Source organism: Lupinus angustifolius, chromosome LG16, assembly GCF_001865875.1.
Source record: "Lupinus angustifolius cultivar Tanjil chromosome LG16, LupAngTanjil_v1.0, whole genome shotgun sequence".
NCBI lineage: Eukaryota > Viridiplantae > Streptophyta > Magnoliopsida > Fabales > Fabaceae > Lupinus > Lupinus angustifolius.
The window spans coordinates 11,327,021-11,339,389 of NC_032024.1; the positions used below are offsets into that span (position 1 = coordinate 11,327,021).

Below are 12,369 nucleotides of genomic sequence, written 5' to 3' on the forward strand. Positions count from 1 at the left end.
TTAAAGCCTCCTTAATGGTCCTCGGGTGCACTTGTGCTTGGCATAGGATTCCTTTTGTCAAGGAAGGAAATTCCCTCGATTGAATGATGATTAATCATGCACTAAATAGTTTAGGATGTCGTTGGTGCAAGTTGGTAGGCTGCCAACGGCTAGAGCATGTACATAATGCACCATTAATGCACAATTAAGGTCTCCAACGGCCGCATGCTAATTCCACACGAGCATCTTTGCTCCAACAGCTCTGAAAGTGACTTAGGATTCCTCTAGATGAAATGTGCTTAGGTGAATTTAGCCCCAACGGTCCAGACAAGGTGTTTAAGCACCATAAATGCTCCATTACGCTCCTCCACAGTCATATTTTGATTCCCCTCGAGCAATCCTCCTCCAACGGCTACAATAGTCTTTATTTACCTACCAAATAATATTAGACTAAGTTAGAATGACTTTGGTTCACGAAAAATACAAGTTGGTCCAAGCATTAAAGTGTCGGTTATACTTTTAGACTTGGCTTGGTCATCCACGAGCCATTTTTCAATCTGGACTTTATTTATGGGCAGATTTATGATTAAAACATTTAAAATAAATTAACTAAGTGTTGGACAAAAATTAGCCCACACATTTATTATCAAAATTAAAAATGTTCGATGCTAACTAAATTGGCTAGGCTTGACTCGGTCAGGCTACGCCCAATGCCTGATGCAGCACGCTAGGCGCATGCGCCGTTGTCAGATTTCCTGACCAGGCCAGATTGGCCCAGCGCCAAGTTCAGCACTTGGTGCGCCAGGGACCTCAACTCGGTCAGAGTTGTCTCGGTCAGGTCTTGCTTCTGATGCGCCTGGTTCCTTGCCAGGGTCAATTTTGGCGCCTGAGCTAGACCCGTGGCATGTTTCGTGCGCGTGGCCTGGTCCGTCTTTGGCTCGGTCAGAACCATGGACTAAGATGCTAGTGAGCATCTTTAGACCCCATTGGGCTATCTTTGGCTCACCATCTTGGATCAACATTATGAGTTGTCCAATGGCATTTTGAGCCCTTTTTCCCTAGCCCTAGTCATAGGATCACTTATGCCCTTAAGGCCATTGTAATCAAGGTTAGGCTCTTTGGGGTTCACATCAGTTTCCTTCTACTATCCCATTTTGATTGCATGAGAGGACATGTAATTCTATGTAGTACCTTGTGATTTAAGGTAAGAGGTAAAGGACTTGCGTCTCCCTTGTCACTCTGAATAGACTTAATGGTTAGATTAAATTGAGTCTTAACCATTGTGACAAATTGTTGAAACATGGATCAAGTGTTTGATTTGTGTTTTAGTAAGAAAATACAAGTGTATCGTGTAGCATCATCAATAATAGATACTAAAACCAATGTATTGGGGCTGGGGCCCATAGATCAAAGTATAGAAGATCAAATGGATTAGTATATACATTATGAGATTCATGAGTGTGAATTTTGTGAGCTTTACCAAGACAACAAGCTGAACAGAAAACAAGATTTCATTTAGTTGAATGTGGTATATTATAGTGAGATAGTACATGATCCACTACTTTTTCATGAGGCATGTCCAAGACGACAATGTCATAAGAAATAAGAACATGCACTAGGTACAAAAATGGAACTAGTTTGTACAAAATGTTTCATAGGAAAAGTAGAAACATAATAATACTATGCATATTAGAAGATGAAGTAGCAACGGGAGAACCAAAAGCATTCTTAGCTAATAAGATAGGTTGCAGATCATGAAAGGCATAAAGTCCTTCTTTGATAAGAGTTCCCCATGGCAAGACTTGATCAGAATCCTGACATTGACAAAACAATGATTAGGATGAAATTCAAAATAAAATGAATTATCCGTAGAGAATTGAGAAATACTAAGTAGGTTTATAGTGATAGATGGTACTAGAAGTAGATAATGAATAAGATTTAGAATAATGTTTTGATTAAAACTAGTGCGAAACTTAGAGTGGCTAAGGCTCTAATGAAAAGTTCAGAACCATTACCCATATGAATTTGGCCAGCTGGGTACTTCCCCACCGGTAGGATGCATCAAACCTAGCTGTTGAATACCTGCTTCCGTGCAGACGACTTCTTGTGCGATGATAGCCTCAAGTGTCATGATAGTGAGGTGCAGAACCACCAGTGAATTAACCACGATAATTGCTAGTATTATGAGACATAGAGGTCAACCCACAGGACGATACGAGGAGAGCGGTGATGGAGAAGTAGAGCAAATAGGACTGGTAGGCATAGCAGAGGACACCGAATTTTTAGAAGGTTAATTGGATTTCACAGCTAGATTGACTGACATCACATCTGAAATCGAAAGATTGTGATTGTGTTCTTACCTCGTTTCGAATGTGTGAGAAGAAAGAATGCAGAGCATTGACAGTCGAAAGCTCATTTTGAGTTTCAACTGCAGTAATAACAGGCTGGAACTCTTATGAGAGTCTAACTAAGATGAAATCAATATACTCTGCTTGTGATATAGGTGATTATATAGAGATATGACCAATGTCCATGTAAAGGGAGCAGTTAAGAGTGAAGAGATAACTGAATCTTCACTTTTTCTATTATTGAATTAACTAACTTTTACAATCGGTAGTCCACTCTATTTATAAGACACTAGGTACAATGACTTCTGCTGCAAGCTAACCAGAATAGCATTATGAGTACAATGCATTATAGTTGCCAAGTACTGCAGTATAGTTACAATTGATGTAGTCTAAGGTAGTCTAACTAGTACAAGCAAGTACGAGCTGATAGTACATTGCTAAACTTACCAACAAGCAACTAACTATTAACTAATTCTAGCAAGTATTATTTCTCTAACAATGTGGAACACTGATTTAGAGGTTATTTGCAAATTTGTAGATGTAACCCAAAAAAGCAAGTTTTCATGGGAAAACTAAATATATCACTTCTCAAAATCATAAATCACCACTTCTCAATGCAAGCTTGCTTTTTTGGGGTTCCATTAGAAATCCCCTTGTAAATTAACTAACAAAATGAGAGTGATAATATTAGGCTGGCATTAGATAATGTAAATACAGAGAACTTTTTCTATTTAAGACAGATTATATCTCTTTGTGAATTAGTCTTGATTTACATTTAACACTATTGATTCAATTAATTGAACCTTTTCTTCGTCCTTGTGCAGATATTACTTGATGTTATTACATTGTTCAACATGGTTGCATCTCTCTCTAAAAAGAAGCAATCAATAAAAGTAACTCATGAGGGAGTTGAGGTAGTTGGTACTGCTGAAGTGTCATGATCTTAAGGACATGGATATGTGGAGAAACTAATGTTCCACATGCTAATCTATTATTTTTCCATCTTTATGATATATGCTACTGATGCAGGTTTTTAGAGAATTCTATCCTGTTAGTGAGGATTTCGTTATGTTAGAGTGTGACTGGAAAGTTGATAAGTTTATATTACTCGAGAGGAAGAATAAGAGAGGGAATGAAAGTCAAGGTGAGGACTCTGGTGGAAATGTCTTTGTCCAAGCATCACCTATTAAATATACTTGCATGGAGTCTTTTATCGGGGGTAAGAACCATGGTCTGCTCTTCTTTCTGCTGTTCATTTTCACTTTTATTCCTTTGTTTTAATATTTTATTGTTCGGTGGATACTGGATAGTGCAGTTTTTCGTGATAATTATATGTTTCATAACAAATGTTTTGTTGATATGACTTGAATTCCATAGCTTCTAAGACTGTTAAATTCAGTTCAGAGACAATATCTTTTCTTCAGTTATTACTGTAGTAATGTGAACTCAGACATGTGAATTCAATTCAAGGTTGTTAAAGCGTAAAATCAACCTTGGAGCAGAGGGGTGTAGGAGCGGTGGAGCATGATACGAAGTGTAGCTCCAACTAAAATTCAAAATTACACTTAAGTATACATATATATATACATATATATATATATATATATGTATGTAAACACAATAACTAAAATACAATGAAAAGAGAAGAGAAAGAGAGCAAGCAAAGCAAACAGAGAGTTAATATAGAGAACAGAAAGTCGCAGGCTAAGGGAAGTGGTTGCGGGTTTTGGGTTCATAAATAAGAAGCTTAGGGAAGAGATTGGAAGGTTGCAAGGGCTAGGGAAGAGAGTGATTGATGCAGAGAATTTAGGTGAGGTGGAAGTGAAATTTTTTAAGAAACAATAGTAATATAAATATAGTGGGTTAAAAGTTAGGGTATGAGTTGGGCCTATAGGTTTGGCCCAGAAAAGCAAACCAGTTGACTTGAGAACACAATGCGTATTAGAATAAACAGTTCTATTAATCTTCTTGTTTAGCTTCTTGTCTAAGCTTTGTAAATAATATGCCTAGCTATCCTATTTGTTGAATTTGTTGCTTCTAGTGTAAGCGGCAGTTACAAATATGTAACTGCCAAAGTAATTGCCTTAGCTGAATTTGGTTTCTATAAATAGAAGCTAAGCTTCTTCTCTCATTTGTAACTTTCATATTCTCTCTTCTTTAGTTTCTAAGTTTTACATGGTATCTAGAGCTTTCATGGTTGACGTTGTTGATCCTCCTCCTTCCATGGATTTCCCACCAAATTTTTCTTCTACTGCACCAATACAAGCTCTTTCTCTTACTGTTTCTCTTCCTCTTCCAATCACGAAACTTACAGAGAAGAATTACTTGACTTGGAGTTAGTTCATTCTAGCTGTTCTCACGGCAAATCGTGTTCTTAGGTTTGTTCTAAATCCTGAATTTTCACCTCAATTTCTTCATGGATCAGACCGTATTCAACATCACATCAACCCTGCTTTCTTAAGCTGGGAAGAACAAGATCAGGATGTGTTCTCTTGGCTCTTGAATTCAATTTCAGATTCTATACGACCTCATGTTGTAGGATGCACTTCTTCTTTTCAACTTTGGCATGAATTGCACTCTTTTTGCAATGCTCACACCAAAGCATGAAGTCGCCAACTTAGAGCACAACTTTGTAGTGTTTCACAAGGTTCTAACTGCATTTCTGACTATTTTACAAAAATCAAAATGTTAACTGATTCTCTGGCATCAATTGGAGCTCCAATTAATTTGGAAGAACATGTTGATTTTGTGTCGGATGGACTCACTGAAGAATTTCATAATCTCATTACTACTATTGAAGGACAAACACATTCTCCTTCTATTAATGAGTTAGAACAATTTCTTCTCACTTTTGAATCTATGTTAGTGAAGAATAAACACAAAACTGTGTCTGATGCATTTTATGCTAATGTTGCTATTGCTGAACCATCACCACTCAATCCCCTGCTTCTGTGACCAACAATGCTCCCTTTCCACCTTATCGTGCTCGTTTTCCCTCAGTTCCTCAATTACATGGTCCTTCTGGTCAGACACATGGTGGATCTCGTGGTGGAGGACGTTTTGGCAGACGTGGTCGTGGTGGTAGGTCATCAGGAAGAACCTCAGTTTATTTATGTGATTACTGCAATAAACATGGTCATGATGTGACCTGGTGTTACTATGCACCCTATGATGCTTCCTACACAATGCCTTCCACTTATGGTCATAATTGTAGTGTTGCACATCATTTTTCAGATCCATATGCTTTCTTTGGTCATCCTCCAGCACCACACAACTCTGGTCATGCAATGTCCTCTCATTACACAAGGCCAAAGACTTCTTTCTATTCCTACAATCACTCAAGACTTCCCTATAATCCACATTCCTCAACACCCTACTTATCACATCCTAAAGGTGTTGCTAGACCTGAATCATCCTATGCTCAATCACCTTATGCAATGAATGTGACCAACATTGTCCAAGATTTTAACAAGTCATCCTTGTGGTATGCAGATTCAGGTGCAACAAATCACCTTACCGTTGATCCCTCATTGCTAGCTGATCCTACAGAGCAGTCTGCCTCAGACCACATTTACATAGGTAATGGTCATAAAACTCCTATTACTTGTTGTGGCAATGCTTATTTTAAGTCACCTTTTGATCCTAATGTCTCTATGTCCCTACATAATTTGCTTCTTGTTCCTACTATCACAAAAAATCTTTTTAGTATATCTCAATTTGCTAAGGACAATCATTACTTTTTTAAATTTCATCCTAATCATTGTTTTGTCAAGTCCCAGGCTACTAAGTGAGTGCTACTTCAAGGCTCTCTCACTATAGAGGGGCTCTATGCTTTTCCTAGTCTTCTTGCACCTTCTTCAGTTCATTGTAATTTCAGTTCAGCATTACTATAAACTAGGTCATGCCCACGATGTTGTTGTAAAGAGTGTATTGCAACAATGTAACATTTCCCACTCTAATAAAACTCCTCTTGATTTATGTACTGCTTGTTGTTGTGCCAAAGCTCATAAGTTGCATTCTCCTAATTCTACTAATGTTTATGCTAAACCTTTTGATCTTTTATACTTGGACCTATGGGGCCCTGCTCCTATTTACTCAGAATCGTGGTTTAGATATTACTTGGATCTATCTCCTAAAGAAAAAATCAGATACACTCATCATTTTCTTAAGTATGTCCATACACAATTTCAATCAGAAAACCAAGCTATACAAAGTGATTGGGGAAGTGAGTTTAGACCATTCACTGAATACCCTCATAGTCATCTTCATCAGGCACTATTGAGAGAAAGCATAGGCATATAGTAGAAACTGGTTTAGCTTTGCTTGCTCATGCCTCTCTGCCTATGTCATGTTGGGAATATGCATTTACTACAACAGTCTTTCTCATCAACAGGTTACCATCCTTATCTCTAGATCAATCCTCTCCTCACTCTGTTTTGTTTGGTATACAACCTGACTATTCCTTTCTCAAGAGCTCATCTAGGTTGAGCCACTTCTCTCAGAACTCAAATTTGCTCATCAATCATCTTTGGTTCTCTGTGAAAATCTCAGCACTGTGGCCATGGCACACAATCCTGTTCTACATCATAGGACAAAACACATTGAATTGGACGTATTCGTTGTAAGAGATAGAGTCCAATCCAAGCTTTTGCAAGTCAAGCATATACGATTTAAAATGCAGGCAACTGATGCTCTGACCAAACCCCTCTCCAACTCAAGATTTTTGGCTATAAGGAAGCTTCTTTAAGTGGTTGATAGATTTTCAACACACCCTCAGCTTCAGGGGGGGGGGGGAATCTTAGAATAAACAGTTCTATTAATCTTGTTGTTTAGCTTCTTGTATAAGCTTTGTAAATAATATGCCTAGCTGTCCAGTTTGCTGAATTTGTTGCTTCTAGTGTAAGTGGCAGTTACAAATATGCAACTGCCAAAGTAACTGCCTTAGCTGAATTAGGTTTCTATAAATAGAAGCTAAGCTTCTTCTCTCCTTTGTAATTAGAAACACAAAGATCAATAAAACTACACTTTCCGATTCTCTCTTCTTTAGTTTCTAAGTTTTACAATGCGTGACCTGGAAATGCGTTCGTGTTCCCCGAAGCAAATACACATAACAGTCCTATGATTTGGCACTCCAAATTGTTGCTTCGCTCCAGTTCTGGAACGAGTTTTTGCTCACGCAAGTTCACCGTGAAAAGCGTTGAATCGTGTGACGTGTGCTTATAAACAGTTCTATTAATCTTGTTGTTTAGCTTCTTGTATAAGCTTTGTAAATAATATGCCTAGCTGTCCAGTTTGCTGAATTTGTTGCTTCTAGTGTAAGTGGCAGTTACAAATATGCAACTGCCAAAGTAACTGCCTTAGCTGAATTAGGTTTCTATAAATAGAAGCTAAGCTTCTTCTCTCCTTTGTAATTAGAAACACAAAGATCAATAAAACTACACTTTCCGATTCTCTCTTCTTTAGTTTCTAAGTTTTACAATGCGTGACCTGGAAATGCGTTCGTGTTCCCCGAAGCAAATACACATAACAGTCCTATGATTTGGCACTCCAAATTGTTGCTTCGCTCCAGTTCTGGAACGAGTTTTTGCTCACGCAAGTTCACCGTGAAAAGCGTTGAATCGTGTGACGTGTGCTTATAAACAGTTCTATTAATCTTGTTGTTTAGCTTCTTGTATAAGCTTTGTAAATAATATGCCTAGCTGTCCAGTTTGCTGAATTTGTTGCTTCTAGTGTAAGTGGCAGTTACAAATATGCAACTGCCAAAGTAACTGCCTTAGCTGAATTAGGTTTCTATAAATAGAAGCTAAGCTTCTTCTCTCCTTTGTAATTAGAAACACAAAGATCAATAAAACTACACTTTCCGATTCTCTCTTCTTTAGTTTCTAAGTTTTACAATGCGTGACCTGGAAATGCGTTCGTGTTCCCCGAAGCAAATACACATAACAGTCCTATGATTTGGCACTCCAAATTGTTGCTTCGCTCCAGTTCTGGAACGAGTTTTTGCTCACGCAAGTTCACCGTGAAAAGCGTTGAATCGTGTGACGTGTGCTTATAAACAGTTCTATTAATCTTGTTGTTTAGCTTCTTGTATAAGCTTTGTAAATAATATGCCTAGCTGTCCAGTTTGCTGAATTTGTTGCTTCTAGTGTAAGTGGCAGTTACAAATATGCAACTGCCAAAGTAACTGCCTTAGCTGAATTAGGTTTCTATAAATAGAAGCTAAGCTTCTTCTCTCCTTTGTAATTAGAAACACAAAGATCAATAAAACTACACTTTCCGATTCTCTCTTCTTTAGTTTCTAAGTTTTACAATGCGTGACCTGGAAATGCGTTCGTGTTCCCCGAAGCAAATACACATAACAGTCCTATGATTTGGCACTCCAAATTGTTGCTTCGCTCCAGTTCTGGAACGAGTTTTTGCTCACGCAAGTTCACCGTGAAAAGCGTTGAATCGTGTGACGTGTGCTTATAAACAGTTCTATTAATCTTGTTGTTTAGCTTCTTGTATAAGCTTTGTAAATAATATGCCTAGCTGTCCAGTTTGCTGAATTTGTTGCTTCTAGTGTAAGTGGCAGTTACAAATATGCAACTGCCAAAGTAACTGCCTTAGCTGAATTAGGTTTCTATAAATAGAAGCTAAGCTTCTTCTCTCCTTTGTAATTAGAAACACAAAGATCAATAAAACTACACTTTCCGATTCTCTCTTCTTTAGTTTCTAAGTTTTACAATGCGTGACCTGGAAATGCGTTCGTGTTCCCCGAAGCAAATACACATAACAGTCCTATGATTTGGCACTCCAAATTGTTGCTTCGCTCCAGTTCTGGAACGAGTTTTTGCTCACGCAAGTTCACCGTGAAAAGCGTTGAATCGTGTGACGTGTGCTTATAAACAGTTCTATTAATCTTGTTGTTTAGCTTCTTGTATAAGCTTTGTAAATAATATGCCTAGCTGTCCAGTTTGCTGAATTTGTTGCTTCTAGTGTAAGTGGCAGTTACAAATATGCAACTGCCAAAGTAACTGCCTTAGCTGAATTAGGTTTCTATAAATAGAAGCTAAGCTTCTTCTCTCCTTTGTAATTAGAAACACAAAGATCAATAAAACTACACTTTCCGATTCTCTCTTCTTTAGTTTCTAAGTTTTACAATGCGTGACCTGGAAATGCGTTCGTGTTCCCCGAAGCAAATACACATAACAGTCCTATGATTTGGCACTCCAAATTGTTGCTTCGCTCCAGTTCTGGAACGAGTTTTTGCTCACGCAAGTTCACCGTGAAAAGCGTTGAATCGTGTGACGTGTGCTTATAAACAGTTCTATTAATCTTGTTGTTTAGCTTCTTGTATAAGCTTTGTAAATAATATGCCTAGCTGTCCAGTTTGCTGAATTTGTTGCTTCTAGTGTAAGTGGCAGTTACAAATATGCAACTGCCAAAGTAACTGCCTTAGCTGAATTAGGTTTCTATAAATAGAAGCTAAGCTTCTTCTCTCCTTTGTAATTAGAAACACAAAGATCAATAAAACTACACTTTCCGATTCTCTCTTCTTTAGTTTCTAAGTTTTACAATGCGTGACCTGGAAATGCGTTCGTGTTCCCCGAAGCAAATACACATAACAGTCCTATGATTTGGCACTCCAAATTGTTGCTTCGCTCCAGTTCTGGAACGAGTTTTTGCTCACGCAAGTTCACCGTGAAAAGCGTTGAATCGTGTGACGTGTGCTTATAAACAGTTCTATTAATCTTGTTGTTTAGCTTCTTGTATAAGCTTTGTAAATAATATGCCTAGCTGTCCAGTTTGCTGAATTTGTTGCTTCTAGTGTAAGTGGCAGTTACAAATATGCAACTGCCAAAGTAACTGCCTTAGCTGAATTAGGTTTCTATAAATAGAAGCTAAGCTTCTTCTCTCCTTTGTAATTAGAAACACAAAGATCAATAAAACTACACTTTCCGATTCTCTCTTCTTTAGTTTCTAAGTTTTACAATGCGTGACCTGGAAATGCGTTCGTGTTCCCCGAAGCAAATACACATAACAGTCCTATGATTTGGCACTCCAAATTGTTGCTTCGCTCCAGTTCTGGAACGAGTTTTTGCTCACGCAAGTTCACCGTGAAAAGCGTTGAATCGTGTGACGTGTGCTTTTGATAACCCTGATTCAATGAAATGTTGATCGATACAAAACAATTTTTTCTTACATACCTTGATCTTGTCATCTTTGCTTGTTTTCCTCAACAATTTTATATTTTCAATTCTTGAATTCTTTTGATTAGTCTTAAAAATTGGAATCCCAATGATTATCGCCTTTTCAAGTGAATCTCCATACTTGAAGTTGAATATGAACCCCAAAAGATGTGTTGTTTTCAGGCTTAGGCTGCATTGTATATTTTAACTCAACTTCTATCACTTTTTCTGCTTGCATCCATCTTGTATATTTAAAGCTAACTTGTAATATTTTAGTGGCATTAATTTTAACCAAGGCTCGATCAATTATGTCTTGTACAGATAGCCAGCTTGTGCCGGAGAAGGTTGAAGCTGATGCTGCTGCAAAAGAAGATACCTCTCATGTCAAAGATATAAATACTGATCTGTTGACTAGCTTGATGCAGATTGACAAGGGTAAGGATACAGAATGCAGTGAGGAAGGAGGAGAAAGTCAAGGTAACACAAAAGCATTTTTCATGGAATCTTCATTATCGCAGTCTTCTACCACTGGTAAAAGTCATTCTCGTTTAAAGAAGGTAGCGTTTGTCTCAATCGAGAATCCTAAATCAACACCACAAAGTTCGAAAAGTACTTCTCCATTAACTGCTGATGCAACTAATGGAAAATGAAAGTAATAATAAAACAAAGGATGACATGGGGTATTCACTTGCTTGTTCACTCACTGATTTAGATTCATAGGATAGCATGATGGAAACGTCTCGTGTATTAGTTTTGCCGCATGATGGTATGATAGAAAATCCTGTATTCGGATGCAGGATATCATTTGAGCAACTCAGTTTTATAACTTAATTTCTAATGCCCACAACTTCTATTAGTATTTAAGTTTTAACGAGCTCACTCAAGCTAATGGGAAAATTTTGAATTACTTTCTGTTGTCTTTAATTTATTTGACTTTCTTTCTTAGATAGAACCCTAGTTGCTTTGTATACTTAGTACGTCGGTTTGTTTTAGTATTCTGTGATGATATTCTAGTATCCAGCTCTTCTCTGATGATCATTTGTTACATTTGCATCATATAGGACCTATTAGCCTCTGACCTGTTTTATGCTAAACTCTCTTATTGTGTTTTTTTATGTAAATTCTATGAACTCATAGGCCATATATACTTGCTGATGGGAAATCCAATCAAACCCTGAAAAGATTATAGCCTTTGTAGATTGGCCACCACCTAGTTAGCCACGACGTTGAGGATTTTTTAGGGCTTATTAGTTTTTATTGGAAGTATGTCATAAACTACGCCTTTCTCAATGCTCTTCTCACTGACTTCCTGAAGCACAATAATTTATATGGTATGAGTAGGCTCAATTGCCATTTACAAATTTAAAAACAACAATGATAAGCGTCTTTGTCCTAAAACTCCCAAACTTTTATGCCATTTTTGATGTGGTAATCGATGCTTCAGTTATCTATTTTATTAGCAAAATTTCACCAAGAATGCAAGTAGCTTCTACTTTCTAGAACAGCTCCAATATTACCTCAATCCTCGAGGTAAACAGTTCATTTAGAAAAAGTGAACAAGTTCCAAAAATGAAATAGTTCTTACACTTTTCAAGAGGGGATCTATATTACAAGGGTGGGCTATATATACCTAATGCTAAGAATCTATGTTTATCCTTTCTCAAGGAGCTTCGTGCATCACCATCAGTAGGACACTTCGGCCTCAAACAAACAAACAAATTGTTACTGCCCTGACATCTACAAACAAACAAATTGGGGCTTTTACTACTTGTCCAACTCGCAAGTTAATCAAATATTTCCCTCAAAAGAAGCATGGTTTGTTATAGCCTCTAGCACATGAAGAGAAGGTGTAGGAGCACTATTGTCAAAAC

General features: G+C 37.6%; 1 protein-coding gene across 2 annotated transcripts in view; it reads left to right on the plus strand.

Moving 5' to 3' along the window:
- Positions 1-11,311, plus strand: part of LOC109330097 — a 33,004-nt gene extending 21,693 nt beyond the window's left edge. For both annotated transcript variants that reach the window (XM_019564121.1, XM_019564122.1), the window contains 3 exons: positions 3,152-3,241; positions 3,357-3,546; positions 10,820-11,311. In XM_019564121.1, coding sequence (XP_019419666.1) covers positions 3,152-3,241; positions 3,357-3,546; positions 10,820-11,148 — 609 coding nt within the window. In that variant the 3' untranslated portion in view covers positions 11,149-11,311. The remainder of the gene's footprint in view (positions 1-3,151; positions 3,242-3,356; positions 3,547-10,819) is intronic.